The 16,582-nt window shown below is 51.1% G+C and overlaps 1 protein-coding gene across 2 annotated transcripts in view; it reads right to left on the bottom strand.

The window, feature by feature from the left end:
* RASSF5 (Ras association domain family member 5) overlaps nt 1,830-16,582 on the bottom strand; it is an 80,200-nt gene continuing 65,447 nt past the window's right edge. For both annotated transcript variants that reach the window (XM_021063315.1, XM_021063316.1), the window contains 4 exons: nt 9,022-9,132; nt 6,964-7,261; nt 6,107-6,222; nt 1,830-4,209 (listed from right to left, as the gene is read on the bottom strand). In XM_021063315.1, coding sequence (XP_020918974.1) covers nt 4,084-4,209; nt 6,107-6,222; nt 6,964-7,261; nt 9,022-9,132 — 651 coding nt within the window. In that variant the 3' untranslated portion in view covers nt 1,830-4,083. The remainder of the gene's footprint in view (nt 4,210-6,106; nt 6,223-6,963; nt 7,262-9,021; nt 9,133-16,582) is intronic.

Raw genomic sequence — 16,582 nt, 5'->3', positions numbered from 1 at the left:
CTGAGAGAGGGATTTCTAGAAATTGACCCCAAACCAGCTCCTGTGACCACAGAACCCTTGGACGGACTGTTTGATCTGAGGGGTCACAGTATGTACAGTAATCATGAAGTGTGTTCCACATATGAACATCGAGAAGATGTAGTACTTTCTAAAGTTCTTTCACAACCACGATTTGTTCTGCACAATCTTGGAGGGATTGGCAGCTCGGACAGGTGGTGTCTTGCCTTGTTAATCCCTGATAAAGACACCAAGCTAGGAGTTCCCATCGTGACTCAGTGGTTAACAAATCCGACTAGGAACAATGAGGTTGTGGGTTTGATCCCTGGCCTTGCTCAGTGGGTTAAGGATCCGGCGTTGCCATGAGCTGTGGCGTAGGTCGCAGACGCAGCTCGGATCCCGCATTGCTGTGGCTCTGGTGTAGGCTGGCGGCTACAACTCTGATTCGATTCCTAGCCTGGGAACCTCCACATGCCTCGGGAGCGGCCCAAGAAAAGGCAAAAAGACAAAACAAACAAACAAACAAAAAACACCAAGCCAGTAACTGGTGGGGCTGGGTCTGAAATGAACATCCGCTTGTCACTGTGTTTTGACCCAGAACTCTGCTGTGACACAGTGTTGTGCTTTGAATGGTTTTTCCAGTAATGGTAACACATTTGCATTGACTCATCTTCCCTTTCCTCCTCTTGAAGACCATAGGTACACGTGAGAAGGCAGGGGAGAGTTAAGTTATGCAATAGGTTCTTTTTCCTATGTACTAAGCTAAATATATCTATATCAAGGTCAGAGATACACCTTGAACTTAATCCCATATTGCAACCAAGTGAGTTTCAGGAAAGAGCAGAAACTGGTTCATTTCTGGATTTTGGCACAATTACTGAAAGATACACTTCTTGGCAGTCTAGGTGAGCAACTGTTACAGACATGCCCCATTCCTGGGCACTTTTAAGAATATTTGTTGGGCAGGGTGTGCTCTCCTCGAGAAGCAGGGTGTGGACTGGATGCGCTCTGAGGGCCCCCATTCACTGCACCCTGTGTGATCAATACCGGAAGGCTGGCGGGACTTTCTTTTCGATAACTTTGACGTGGCTATGGCCACGATTGCTGAGATGTTCCTTTGATGGAAGTCAAAGTGAAAGGGCTCTTGCAGTCATCTAAGCTAGCTCCCTTCCTCCAGGTGAGATGATTTTAAACTTTCAAATGCATTCCTATCTATTTTTTTTTGTTTTAATCTTTTTGGGGCCAGACCCGCGGCATATGGAGGTTCCCAGGCTAGGGGTCCAATCAGAGCTATAGCTGCTGGCCTACACCACAGCCACAGCAACTCAGGATCCGAGCTGCATCTGCGACCTACACCACAGCTCCCGGCCACGCCAGATCCTTAACCCATTGAGTGGGACCAGAGATTGAACCTGCATCCTCATGGATACTAGGTGGGTTTGTTACCTCTGGTCCACAACGGGAACTCCCTCCTATCTAATTTTTAAATAATTCCAGAAGTAGAAGAATGGTTGTGTAACTCAGTAGCCTGTCCTGGAGTGTCGTCATCCTCAGCTCCAGAAAGCACCTCCTCGTTTCTGAGTAAGTCCCCTTCCCCTCCTGCTCTGGGGGTGCGGAGTAACCAGCCACCTAGTTAGGGAGCACCCCAGCCCATGCCTTTGAACGGTTTTCTCAAGATGATTTAAACAGTCCGTCACCTTCATCCCCCTGTTCGTGGACAAGCGAAAATCTGACTCAGCCACGAAGCATGTGTGTTCCTCTGTTCCCACCCTCTCCCAGCCCCTGATCTCTATGAGCAGGGCCAAGTTCAAGGAGCACGTCTCCCGTCTGAATCAGTTTTGCAACAAGCTTTTATTCCTTTTTTTTTTTTAAACCCATATAAGAAAGACATTTAAAAAGAAAATATCCTCAAAACAAACACTTCCACAGTGGGCAACACAACAACAGAAGGCACTGCCAGCAGTCAGGCCCACCCCGGAGGGAAGGGTCGCTCCTACGCACGACCGTCTCGGAGGCTCGGACCTCCGTCTGGGTCCTGTGCTTTAGATAGAGTCTGAATTTCCCCCATAGTCTTCTTATTTCATAAACACCCCTATCTCTTTATATATAGCGATATGCTTTTATGTATATATGTACATGACTTCCTTCTCAAAAATAAAATAGCCGCCCCATCAGAGGGAGGCTCTCAGCAGCATTCACAGCGGTTGCAGCAGGAGCCGTGCCTTCTATTCACGTTAAAGACATGCAGCGTGAAGGGAAGAGGACTCTGCACCCACCACATAGCTCTACAGCAGGAGGAGAGATTTTTCAAGGGAAGGAGGTGATAAGGCTGAGCTGGAGATGGCAGATAACTGGGTTTTTGATGATGTTGAAAATCTTCAGACTGCTTAGCTTGTCCTGTGTTTGCAGCTCTGAAGACGAAGTGGTTTTCCTGATGAGAGGGGTCCTAATCCCTTCTGGGATCAGGGGCAGTGTGGACTCAGCGAGGGTCAGGGAGGGAACTTCTGAGGCTACACAAAGACACACCGGCTCCAACCCACCCAGGGACTTGGGGAGGCAGAGGACAGCAAAAAGAAAGGGTCTCCCAGAGGCTGGGTTGGAAAGCTGGCCCTGCTTGGAAAGTCCTCCCTCTGCACTCCTGGCTACAGGCTTGAATGGTTTGGCAAGTTTAAGTTTGAACAAGGAGGCAAGGAGGCAGTACGCATGTAGAGGTGGGAATCTGATCCCTCCCATCCAGCGGTTTGGGCTCCCTTCTTGGAAGGCAGAGCCCAGGACCTTAGTGGAGAAGGAGGTCCGAGACCCTCGTCCCCCCTTTGGAGGGAAGGCTCTCCTGGCCTTGTCCCTGACACCGCCGTGGTCCCCTTCCTGGCAGGAGCAAGCCAGCTGCAGAGCTTCCAGCAAATGCCCTGCACCTGCTCCTGTCCCCTCTCTGAAAACAAAAAGGCACTGAGGTCAGCGGGAGGCCAGCCCATGGGCTCACCGCACAGCAGGCTGGGCACACGTCCAACACCCAAGGACTTCAAGTGGGCTGAGTTGGAGGTTCTCCCCTCGAATCGAGGCAGCTCCTCTGGCAGCACCAGGAGATCCCAGAGTCCCGGGGTAGAGGGAGAGGCAGTGCTGAAGGCCAAGGGGAAAACCAAGGCAGCCAGGCCTCCCCTGCTCCAGCCTGGGGAAGGCTTGAAGACAACGTGGCCTTGTTTATCTGCAACACTTTTTGGCTTCCACTGCCTGATTTCCACACTCAGCAGGAGACTTTAAAAATGGTAAATGGCTGGTTTCCCTTTGGTGGAAACACATGAGGATGATGGCAACATTACATTCAAAGTTGCTACTTAAAAACCAACAGTTGTTGACTACGATGTGGCTGAGGACCACAGAGACACACATATATATATATATATACCTTTGGGTTTACACGTGCACAGACTCTTGGGCAATCAGGGCAAGGTTAGCTGCAGCTTCTCTGGAATTCTCTCAGGCAGCCTCAGGTTTGCTGCTCCCTGACCTGAGCGTCTGGGGCCAGTGGCTTTATGACCTTCCCTTAAGCATGAACAACAGGCACCTGGAGACAGGGCGGTACCATCCTTTTCGGAGCACTGTCCGGCTTTCAAGGGCTTAGCTCACACCTGCTAAAGGAATATGCTACCATTCTGGACTCATAAATAAAGGTACTATGGCTGGCAAGAAAGAGAGAAATTGAAGAACAAAACCCAGAGAAAACATGTATCTCTAAACTGTTTTCTCTTTCCGTTGATGGCTGGTTGTGAAGAGTTCCAGTTCAGTGACCAGAGAGGCAACTATTTGGTTTGTGAAAGGCTTGCGGATGGCCAGAGGATGTGGTGGTTCTTTCACACGAGGGTTGCTCTGGTGTAGGGGGCACAGTGGGCAGCGGGCAGGCCCCAACCCCGTGCACACACTTGTGTTCCTCAGAAATCTGGAACTGCTAGGCGGGCACATGTGCACCCACCAGAGGTGTCCTGAGAAAAAGTGTCTGTTGCAAAATAATAATTAATAATAAAAATAAATCCACGGGCACTGGGAGAAGGGGAGGCAGGACCGGCTAGCCAGGTTTGCCCTGGGATTTTCTTAAGGCTCCTCTAATTTCTGCCTAAACTTGTCATACTTCTTTTGCACTTGCTGGATTTTATCCTGCTCTTCTTTTTCCAGGATTGTTAGGAAGTTCTGGAGCTCGGGGATGGAGAAGGCGTCCCACTGTGAGGAGAGAGCGAGGTTGGAGGGAAAAACAGAAGAGAAACAGGTTACAAGTTGCACCATCTGAGGGGCCCTGTTGCTAGTTTGCACTTGCTGCTAAATAGGCACATGTGATGAACCAAGCTCCCAGTTTCCATATCATACCAGCAACACAATTTCAAATCCTGGCATCTCATGGCCAAGAGTTACTAGTCCATGAGCCACTTTTTTTTTTTTTTTTTTTTTTGGAGAATCAATAATCTTACATTTCTCTGTAGCAGCTGAGATCTGAGCAGTGATGCTGGAGCTGCCCGGGGTCCCTGGTGATCTGCTCCAGCTGCCTGCTTTGGGGTGATCAGTGACAGGCTCCCAATGTGTAGACCCCTCAGGCTGGCATTTGGAGGAGAGATGGACTTGGACTCAGGAGACTGGGTCTCAGCCTGACTCCACTGTGTGACCCTAAGTACATAACTCCACGCTTCCCAGCCTGTTTTCTCATCTGCCGTGGAATTAGGGCACCTGCCTCCCTGGGCTGGCAGAACAGGTACTGAGTCACCTGCACAGCTTCGCAGAGCTTGCGGGCCTGGGCCTGCCCCCTGGGACCTGGCCTCTTGGGACAGAAGGCAATCTGACTTCTCTTAGGCTGACCCAGGAGCCTTGGCTCCTGTGGGGCCAGGGATTTTGACTGCTATGCTCTTTGAGCACAAAGGTATATTAAGGTTTATCTAGTTTAATCCTCACATTTTATAAATGATAACACTGAAATCCACAGAGGGGAGATGGCATAACCATAGTCACAGAGCTTCCAGCAGCAAAACCAGAACCTCTAAACCCCCAGCCCTGTGAGTTTTCAAGAGGCCAGCAGTGTTCAAACATTTTCCTAGTGGGATCCTTTTTCTAAATAAAACCTTCCACTCACTCCAATATATAAAGCAGATGGAAGCAGAGCTGCCTGGTAGAAGCAGAAAAAGACAGGGCCTCACCTGCCTAGATCCCCCAAATCTTCCCAGTGACTCCCAAGACTGCTCCTTCAAACCCCAGGCCTCTACTGGATGCAGTATGACAAACAGGCACACCCCTGCTCTTGGTCATTCTTCCATGACCCAACCTCCCACACAGCCCAGGCCGCAGGGAGCAGTGACCTGGTTTCACCCCACTCCATTCCAAAGACGACTCCAGTTTGCTCCCTTTGGGGGAGCGAGGTTAGTTTTTCAGAGCCAAGAAGAGACAACTGGCTCAAAACTATCCGTGCCCAGTAAGCCCAAGGAGGGAGCGTGCTGGGCCTCAGGCCATCCTGGAGCAGAAGAACCCAGGCCAGAATGCAAGGAGTTTCTCAGCACCCCTCCACCCTGAGTTTTCAGAAATAAAGCACATGAGGAGTTCCCGTCGTGGCATGGCGGAAACGAATCCGACTAGGAACCATGAGGTTGCAGGTTCGATCCCTGGCCTCATTCAGTGGGTTGAGGATCCGGTGCTACCTTGAGCTGTGGTATAGGTCGCAGACGCAGCTGGGATCCTGCATTGCTGTGGCTGTGGTGTAGGTCGGTAGCTGTAGTTTGGATTTGACCCCTCGCCTGGGAACCTCCATATGCCGTGGGTGCGGTCCTAAAAACCAAAAAAAAAAAAAAAAAAGAAAAAGAAAAGAAAAGAAATAAAGCACATGAAATCCTGTCTTTCCACAGGCCTTGCCAGACACAGGCCCTGACTTGCTCCCCCAAGTCTCTTACAATCCTGGATTAAACACCAAACCTCGGCCTGCCACTCCCCCCACTGCACCCTCCTCAAGTCATTTTCCTGCTCTGCTGCTGCTGCGTAGCCCCCACCTCTGCCGAGTGGTGATGACAATGTCCACCAGCGCCCACCCGTGCCCACCCAGTGGGTGTGTGTTTGAGCAACAAGCCAAGGGTCCCGGGCCTACCTCCACCTCTCCAGTTTCGTTCTCCTTTAGCACAAAGCTGAGCACATCCGTGTCAGGCCCCGCAAGCAAGCGCAGGTAGAGGGGACAGTCAGCAACCGAGAGCTTCTGGAAGAGCACTGCAAACAAGAGAGGGGGCTGGGCGCTTGTCTTGGGAAAGAAGGGCCGGGGGGCCCAGGATGGGTGGGACCAACTGGAAATGCAGAGGTGGGTGCTTCTAACCGGAAGCAGCCATCCTTTCAAGCTAATTCTTTTTTTTTTTTCTTCTGTCTTTTTGCCTTTTCTAGGGCTGCTTCCTGTGGCATATGGAGGTACCCAAGCTAGGGGTCTAATCGGAGTTGTAGCCGCCGGCCTACACCACAGTCACAGCAACGCGGGATCTGAGCCGCATCTGCGACCTACACCACAGCTCACGGCAACACTGGATCCTTAACCCACTGAGCAAGGCCAGGGATTGAACCCGCCACCTCATGGTTCCTAGTCGGCTTCATTAACCACTGCGCCACAACAGGAACTCCTCAACCTAATTCTTGAACCTGCTAGTGTTTGAAACATGTTTCCATTCACGTCATTCCCCCAAAAGATTAGTAGGAGTGGTGGGGTGGCTTCTGTTCCATCCCACAGATTAGGAAGTGAGAGCCCAGGGTGTGGTTTTCCTGAAGTCACACACAGAGGGAGGGGCACAGGAGTGAGCAGAACGGGCGTGTGGCCTTTCCACGGACCTGATGCCACATAGACAGCCAGACTGCGGCACTAGGAGAAGCCCACTCCTCCCACCTATGTGTGGCAGGGGTCCAGTCGGGGAGCAGAGACAGAATTAGGAAAGGGAGTTTCTGGGCAGGAGCCCCACTCTCTCATACCTTGCCCATCCTTGTGTATCCGCTTAAAAAGTGCAAACTTCTGGGGATTATCCACGACCATGAACTTCTTGAGCAGCCCCTGGATGACCTCACTGACCGTGGTGGTGCTGCTGATGTGTAGCTGCTTGATGGCATCGAGTGGCAGGTAGAAGGAGGTCCGCTTGTCCGTGGTGGCCGCCAGGTTCACTTCTTTGATGGCGTCATAGATGGACTGGGGCCTTATCCCAGCAGGTACCGTCACTGGCCGCCGGAGTTTCAGATGCACTTTGATGAAACCCGTGTAGGTGCCGTCTTCACTCTGCCAGTGGGGGGAGGTCATGTGGGGTCAGGGCGGGTCTGTCTTACTTGATTCCTATCTGCCACTCTGGCCCATGGCCTCAGGTCCAGGGGGCGTGGTGTCACCACCACCCAGCCCCTCACCTGTCTCCCTGAATTCCTCCCTGCCCCTGTTGACCTGGAGGTGCTGGAGGAAGGAGACCCTGTTCCTCCCCATGGGACCAGGAAAAGGCCCTCAGGCTCCAGCTACACATGGGGCTGCTGTGGCTTCCCCTCCTGAGAGGCTGGGGCTGCTTGCCAAATGCCCTATTGTCCTAGGTGAGTCCCATGCACAGAGTGGTGTGTCTGGAGAGGCCTCTCTGGTTCGCCCCTCCAAACCAGGAAGGAGCAAGAAGGCTGTGTAATAAGATCCTCGGAGAACCAGCATATTGGATCTCCTCCTGCATCCCTTTCCAAAGTCTGCAAGATGTCAACCTGCAACTAGATTTTCTGGTGCTCCATCCGGCTGAAGCCCCAAGAAGCCAGTTGCTTCCAGCCACCAGCAGGGGGCAGGGTTCTCCTCTCCCTACTGAAGATGGCCTTCCTGAACCTGGCACAAAGTTGGTGCCCTCCCCTCTCTGGGCTCTGTACGGTCCAAGGAGGCTTCTCCAGACACAGGCTGTAAGTGTGTAATCACAGGCTGTAAGAAGAGGGGAGTGAGGAGGAGCTGTGAGCTCCCCTTGCCCAGGGCCCTGAGTCACTTGTATATCATGTAATTGCCACAAGTGCTTCGACAAATGAGAATTGATATCTCTATCTTACAGTGAGGCTCAAGAGGTTACAAAAGTTTCCCAAAGCCACAGGTTAAACCAGGAAAAGCCAGAGACTGGATCTGGATCTTATTCTTTTTTTTTTTTTTTCTTTTTGTTCTTTTTGCCATCTCTTGGGCGACTTCCGCGGCATACTGTAGCCACCAGTCTGTGCCAGAGCCACAGCAACACCAGGTCCGAGCCGCGTCTGCAACTTACACCACAACACCAGATCCTTAACCCACTGAGCAAGGCCAGGGATCGAACCCGCCACCTCATGGTTCCTAGTCAGATTCATTAACCACTGAGCCCTGACGGGAACTCTCTGGATCGTATTCTAAAACCCACTCTACTATTGCACAGCACAGGAACTACTCCAGTCTCTTGGGGTAGAATATGATGGAAGATGGTATGAGAAAAAGAATATATACACACACACATATATATGTATGACTGGGTTACTTTGCTGTACAGCAGAAATTGACACGACACTGTAAATCAACTGTACTCTCATAAAAAAAAAGAAATGAGCTATCAAACTACAGAAAGTCAAGGAAGAAATGTACAGTTCAGGGACTACAGTCAATAATAATGAAATCTTTATGTGTGGTGACTTTTTCTTTTCTTTGGTATCCAAATAGATGCTCACCAAACATATTGTGATAACCATTTCCTGATGTTATGTACGTCAAAACATTTTGCTGTACACCTTAAAGCTGTATACAGTGCTGGATGTCAATTATACCTCAATAAAATTAGGGGAAAAAAGAAAAAAAAAATAAAGCCCATTCTATTTCCCTAAAGCATGCAGAAGCCTCTGAGAGCCCAGGCTCCCAGCCTGGCACCAATCCTACAACCCAGAAGCCTCCAGAGGCCCGAAGAAAGGGGAGGGAGCTCCAGGGGTGGCCTCAGAACCCAGGGGGAGGGCAGGGGAGGAGAGGGTGGAGAGAGGGGGATGGCAGTGGGGAGGTGGGGAGGGGGCAGGCCTGCTCACCAGCTTCATGCCCAGGCAATTCTTCTCCCGGGTGTTGTAGCTGTCAATCTTCTGCTTGATCTCCTGCAGCGTGGGCGGGCACCTCGGCTCCTCCACGGGTTTGCAGACATTCTGCAACAGACACAGATGTGAGGGTGGATGTGCAGTGGTTCTCAGGATGAGAAAGAGAATGGACCTCGTCCTCCCAAAGGCCTCTCTGACCACGAAGAGGCGAGCACTGGCCCCATGCAGTGAAAGGAATGGACTCAGGCTGCGAACAATCGAAGGTCAAATCCCGCTGTGCGACTGCCTAGCCAGCCATGCTGGAGGAGTCACTTAAATCGCTCTCAGCCTCAGTCTCCTCACCTGTGTAATGGGGGTAAGACCTACCCCCAGGCTTGTTGCAGGATGCATGTGAAAGGGCCTGGCACACAGGTACTGGGTATGAATCTGGCGAATGAGGAGAGCTGTTTTGCTTAAGGAGGGTGGCTATGGAAAGATGCTATGGGAGGAGTTCCCGTCGTGGCGCAGTGGTTAACGAATCTAACTAGGAACCATGAGGTTTCGGGTTCGATCCCTGGCCTTGCTCAGAGGGTTAAGGATCTGGCATTGCCGTGAACTGTGGTGTAGGTCGCAGACGCGGCTCGGATCCCGCGTTGCTGTGGCTCTGGCATAGGCCGGCAGCTACAGCTCTGATTGGAACCCTAGCCTGGGAATCTCCATGTGCCTCAGAGTGGCCCTAGAAAAGGCAAAAAGACAAAAAAAAAAAAAAAAAAAAAAAAAGATGTTATGGGAGATGCAAAGAAATGCAAGCTATGGTCCATATCCTCAAGAAGTAACGATAGAGCTGGAGAGACAGACATGTACATGTGGTCCCAGCATCTGCTGAGGGGACTGACAGCAATTCTCCCAGATCGAGAGGACCAAGGGCACATGGACCTCCGTTCAGACCTCACGTCACTGGCCACAGCGCTTTGCACATAATAACATATAGACACATATACACATACATATAGATATTTATCAAATGGGTGTGGGAACTGGTGGGGGCAGGGGGCTGCAGCCTGCTCAGCTAATCGAGGGGACAAACCTCTGCTGCGGCACAGGGACAGCTGTTTACTTAGCACCCATGCCGTGAGTTTGGCACGCACTATCTCATTTCATCCTCAGAACCCAAACGGCGAGATAGAGTTTATTACCCACACGTCACGGGTGAGACAACCGGGACTAACAGGAGTGTAGGAACGTGCTTAGAGTCCCCCAGTCCATCTGTGCAGAACGGAAAGCGACTCCAGTCCGTTCTGCTGTGTTCTTCCCATGACATCACGATTTACTTCTCACAGCTGCGCCCCCACCCTGGGGCGGGGCGATCGCTTCCCCTGAGCTGCTTCCCTGACACCACCTAACACCGTCCTATGGGTGCCTGGTTTGGTTGGGGAATTTCACAGCCATGCTGTCATTACACCACCACCCGGCTTCCGTCCCTCCAGCCCGCCTGTGGGCGACATGGCACACTCAGCAGTCTGCCTTCACTTCCTCCTCCCCCTTTCCCATCTCACAGAGCCGATGAGACGTCAAGCTCTGTGGCTGCTGAGGGGAGCTGCTGTGGCCTCCTCCCTACCCCACTCCTCAGCCCGGAAACCAGGCATCCTTTTTCCATCACAGCATCTTCCGCTGGCCTGTCAGCTGGGCTCTGTGCTCCTCCTCGAGGATCCTGATCGGAGCAGCCCTATGCATTCACAGACCTTCTCTTAGACACCATGTATGTTATTCCTCTTTTTTTTTTCCTATTTTTAGGGCCACACCTGCAGCATATGGAGGTTCCCAGGCTAGGGGTTGAATCAGAGTTGTAGCCGCCAGCCTATACCACGGCTACAGCAACACAGGATCTGAGCCATGTCTTTGGCCACAGCAATGCCAGACCCTTAACCCAAGGAGCGAGGCCAAGGATCGAACCTGTGTCCTCATGAATGCTACTTGGATTCATTTCTACTGAGCCACAACAGGATCCCCTCTTTTGTTTTTTTTTGGGGGGGGCACACCAAGTCATGCAGATGTTCCCAGGCCAGGGATCGTACAGCAATGACCCCCCACAGCAGTGACAATGCTGGACCCTTAACCAGCTAAGCCACCAGGGAACTCCTATTATTCCTACTTTACAGACTACAAGACAGAGGCTCAGAGAGGTTAAAAACATGCATGTGGGAGTTCCCGTCGTGGCTCAGCGGTTAATGAATCTGACTAGCATCCATGAGGATGCAGGTTCAAAGCCTGGCCTCAGTGTGTTAAGGATCCAGCATTGCTGTGAGCTGTGGTGTAGGTCGAAGACGCGACTCAGATCTTGCATTTCTGTGGCTGTGGGCGTAGGCCAGCGGCTACAGCTCCAATTCCACCCTAGCCTGGGAACATCCATATGCCGTGGGTGCGGCCCTAAAAAGAAAAAAAAGAAACATGCATGTGGTCCCACCGCTAGTGAGCATGTGCATGATGCTTGGTCTGGAACCGAGTCCATGGAAGCCTGGAGAACACACTCTTCTCAATTTACCATGTGGCCACCCTAGGACAGCCGCTCCTGCCACTCCCAGAGTGGTCACTGAAATTATAGGCCATGGCGTTGCCGTGAGCTGTGGTGTAGGTTGCAGACGTGGCTCGGATCCTGCGTTGCTGTGGCTCTGGCGTAGGCCGGTGGCTACAGCTCCGATTCAACCCCTAGCCTGGGAACCTCCATATGCCACAGGAGCGGCCCAAGAAATAGCAACAACAACAACAACAACGACAAAAAGACAAAAGACAAAAAAAAGAAAAAAAAAAAAAAGAAATTATAGGCCATGGGACTGGGATGGGCAGCCATCACACCAAGGCCTAGAAATTACGAGACCTGTGAAATGTTCATCCAAGGCATATCTGATCGGTGGGTCCCCAGAGGCCTCAGGACCTGGGGCCACGGTGTCATCTACGAAAACGTCAAGGAGGGACCTCTAACCTCCCGAGGGGGGAGACAGCCACCAAGATGCAGGGCCTGCCCTTGTCCTACATGGCCACTCAAGTCTCTGGAATAGGATCCTGATTCCATGGGGACCAGCCACCGGGAGTACTCCCGTCCCCTCGAGATGAGCAGCAAGTGGCGTGAGCTGCCCAGACTGTCTTCATTTGCTGTTGGTTTACTAATCCAGAGACCCTCACAATGGACTTCTCATTCCTCGTCCTCCCTCCCAGCCTCCCGTAGTCCTGGAGACCCTTCCCCAGCCCCCACCCGGCTGGGTACACCTCTATGGGACCAGACATGCCTGCTGCCCTCTGGGAGCTTCGAGTCAGAAGGATCAGAGTCCAGTTACTATTACAACCACTCCATTCTGTCCCTCTCTGAAGCATGCAGGTTGTTGCTCCTTAGGAGTTGATAGCTTTCTCATGCTCATCTATAAAAAAGAAAGGAGTTCCCATCTTGGCTCAGTGGTTATCGAACCTGACTAGTATCCATGAGGATGAGGGTTCGATCCCTGGCCTTGCTCAGTGGGTTAAGGATCCAGCATTGCCGTGAGCTGTGGTGTAGGTCACAGACATGGCTCGGATCTGGCGTGGCTGTGGCTGTGGCTTAGGTTGGCAGCTGTAGCTCCTCTGATTGGTCCCCTAGCCTGGGAACCTCCATATGCCGCGGGTGCGGCCCTAAAAAGACAAAAAGACAAAAAAAAAAAAAAAAAAAAAAGAGTTAAATGATGGAGAAAACATTCTAGAAGCTCCTAGAAGATCTTTCATAGTTTCCAAGTGAGCTACAGCCATTTCCCTATAAGAGGCAGCTGTGTCATGGCTCTCAAAGGCCAGGATCCCAGCCTGGTTTTGAAAACAGCAAGAGTTAGAGTTGCTTTCACCTAAGGTTTTTTTTCTTCCTGTTCTCCTTTCCTCAGCAGATAACCCATCTGCTCCCGCTTCCCACCACAAACCTGGGGAAGTGACGCAAGCATGGGTGGGCACCCTTTGCAGGACTGACATAGCAGATAACCACCCCAACCTCTGCCTCATAGGGCAGTGCCAGGAGCCCCTTCTGGCCACCACAGTGCATCTCTCACCCTGGGATGGCAGCACCCGGGCTGCTGCCCACACCAGATCTGGCAGACGAGATCTGACCTGTGAACGGAATGAATCACGTTCCAAAGCAGGCCAGCCAGCCAACCACAGCCATGGCAGCCTGCTAAGCCTTTCCCGTCCAAGAGATGGTAGAAAATCTAGGCCAGTGGTTCTTAAGCTTGGCTGCACATGGACTTATCGGGGGATCTTCAGCAATGCAATGCCCGGGCTCCATCATGGAGAGTCTGATTTAATTAGTCTGGGGTGCAGCCTGGGCACAGGGATTTAAAAAATCTCCTAGATCATTGTAATGTGCAGTAACATTTGAGAAGAACTGCTATAGATCCCGCCCAGCAGTTTCAGACCTGAGGGTTCCCCATCCGGCTGCAGAGTTAACCCTTTGGCACCCACAGATATCTATTGCCCCCAAGTTTTTTTTTTCTTTTTTTTGGGGGGGGCTATACCTGCGGCATATGGAAGTTTCCAGGCGTAGGGGTCGAATTGGAGCTGTAGCTGCCGGCCACAGCCACAGCCACAGCAACTTGGGATTCAAGCTGAGTCTGCGACCTATGCCACAGCTCATGGCATCCAGATCCTTAACCCACTGAGTGAGGCCAGGGATCGAACCTGCGTCCTCATGGATACCAGTCAAATTCGTTTCTGCTGAGCCACAATGGGAACTCCTGCCCCAAAGTTTTACTGAGAAAGCAGTACCCAGGGTGTGAACAGATCACTAATATGGTAATCTTCAGAGGATAAGTCAAAGACTCTGATTTGTATTCCCCTGCCAGATTTTCAAGTCCTCCAAGTCCTCAATCTATAGGTACAGAGCTAGAAAGCGGGAAGAGGAGTTCCCGTAGTGGCTCAGTGGTTAACAAATCCAACTAGGAACCATGAGGTTGCAGGTTTGATCCCTGGCCTCGCTCAGTGGGTTAAGAATCCCGTGTTGCTGTGGCTCTGGCGCAGGCTGGTGGCTACATCTCCGATTAGACCTCTTGCCTGGGAACCTCCACATGCCGCGGATGCGGACCTAGAAAGACAAAAAAAAAAAAAAAAAAAAAAAGAAAGTGGGGAGATTTGTCTTCTGGGGTGGCCCAATATGGAGACAGAATGGAGAACCCACTATGTTATGATTGTAAAGATACAGACATTGGCCTTGAGGTATCTCTCCTAGGAGGCTGACACATCTCCATGCATCTGGCATGGGCTGCATCTGCTCTGATTCAGCCCCTGGCATGGGTGGCAGATGGTTGAGCTGTTCCCAATGCACCCAGCGCATCTAGGGCACTGGTGAAAAGCAGAATTGTGTTCCTAGGTCCTAAGCCATGGAAAGGGCTGTGTCTTCCCTTAACTCTCAGGGTTCCTGGGGTACAGCCAAGTGGAGAGGCTGGGTGCTAAGGGCCAGAGCAGAGATGCCCCCTGAAACAGTGATCTTCAGACTTTTCAGTTAAAGTACCCATTGCACCAAATAAAGAGAACCATCCTCTTGTGGCCCCAGGTCTGTCTCAGAGAAGATTTACCCTAGATTGAATAATACTTTAAGAAAACACCCCAAACACTGGCGAATTAATTCTGCATTCTAATCAATGACAGGCAGAGTTCCCGTTGTGGCTCAATGAGTTAAGAACTCAATTTGTATCCATGAGGATGCCAGTTTGATCCTTGGCTTTACTCAGTGGGTTAAGGGTCCAGCAGTGCTGTGAGCTGTGGTATAGACTGCAGATGCAGCTCAGATCTGGCATTGCAGTGGCTGTGGTGTAGGCCAGCAACTGAAGCTCCGATTTGACCCCTAACCTTCCATATGCTGCAGGTGCGGCCCTAAGAGGAAAAATTAAAAAGAAAAAAATCAAGGACATGCGTAGTCTTAATTTGGGTCACTGGAGAGTGACCCAAGGAGCTGAGAAAAAGAGACTCTGAGTGAAGTCTATGGGGTTTTTTGGTTTGTTTTTGTTTTTGTTTTGTTTTTTTAGGGCGGCACCCACGGCACATGGAGGTTCCCAGGCTAAGAGTTGAATCGAGCTGTAGCTGCTGGCCTACACTACAGCCACAGCAACGCCAGATCTGAGCCGCATCTGCGACCTGCACCACGGCTCATGGCAACACTGGATCCTTAACCCACTGAGGGAGGCCAGGGATCAAACCTGTGCCCTCACGGATCCTAGTCAGAGTCGTTTCCGCTGTGCCATGATCTGTGGTTTTAACTTCCTCACCTGAGCACAGGGCAGCCCACCAAAAAGCCCCAGCAATGAGGGGGACCCCCCAGGGTGAGGAGTGGGCTGAGGAGATTGTGCAGGAACCATCAGATACATTCATGCCCAGTTTTCTTTGGACCTACATCACACAAACCTCATTTTTTTTTTCTTTCTTGCCAGAAATTTCACTCTCCCTGTTCTTAAACGAGTCAGCCTCTTCTTCCTGCACTGCTTTCACCTTACTCCTGTCCCCCTGTCTGAGATCCTTCATCTGGCAAGGCCTCTCTGACCACCCCAGCCCTGAACAATGATGACAATGACCCATTTATTATTTACTGGCTAACTATGCGCCAGGCACCCTTCTACTCACTTAGCATGTATTAGTTCATTGCATCCTGACCACAAGTTTATGGGGAATGTACTAATTATGCCCATTTCACAGATGAAGAAATGGAGCCCCAGGAGGTTAAAGCTAACCTATATCTAAAGCTAACACTCAACTATTCTGCACTTCAATATCCATCTATGTATACTATCCTCCAAGCAGACCAACCACCCAGATTTTTCTTCCCAACCAGACTGAAGCTCCTTAATGACTCAGACTGTATTTCCCTCTCTTCTCTAAGCCTGGTGGCTCTGAGCATGAAGCAGAAAATAAACGCGTGCTCAGGAACCTTCCACGGTCCCCCATTGCTTACAGGGGGAGCAAAACAATCTTCCTGTCTGCAAGCAATTACAGTGCAGTGAGTCTTGGGTTTCCAGTTTGGACTGAGTTCTGGGAGAGGAGCACCTGTCTGGTCCACCACGGAGTCCCAGAGCCCCAGTCCAGCCAGGCACCTGGCAGAGGTTCAGGCAAGACCTGCAGGATGAACAGAAGCCTGTGTTTGGGGTGTGACCCCCATTACCAAGTGAACTTGAGAGTCAGATCATGTCTTTAAGCCTCAGTTTCCTCATCTATAACAATCCTTTATTACCTCATAGGATAACAATCCTTTATTGCCTCATAGGACGGACGCATGAGAGAGTAGGCAGGTACTGTGACCATCACTCCAGGCACAGAAAGTCCTAATCTCATTTTTCACTTTCCTGGATCACTTCCTCTGCTACAGGGTTTATATCCTCTTGCCACAGGGTTTATCCATTCCTCTTTCTACACTAGTGGTTGGCAGACTTTTTTTGTAAAGGGCCAGGCAGTCTCCATTGCAACGACTCACAGCTGTCATTGCGGCAGAGAGCGACTGTAGGATGAGTATAGCTGTGTTTCAATAAAACTTTATTTATGGACACTGGCCCACGGACAGTAGTTTGCTCACCTCTGCTCTACACTG

This window comes from Sus scrofa, chromosome 9, assembly GCF_000003025.6.
Source record: "Sus scrofa isolate TJ Tabasco breed Duroc chromosome 9, Sscrofa11.1, whole genome shotgun sequence".
Lineage (NCBI taxonomy): Eukaryota > Metazoa > Chordata > Mammalia > Artiodactyla > Suidae > Sus > Sus scrofa.
The sequence above is the reverse complement of the archived record's forward strand: the minus strand, read 5'-3'. Positions and strand labels throughout refer to the sequence as shown.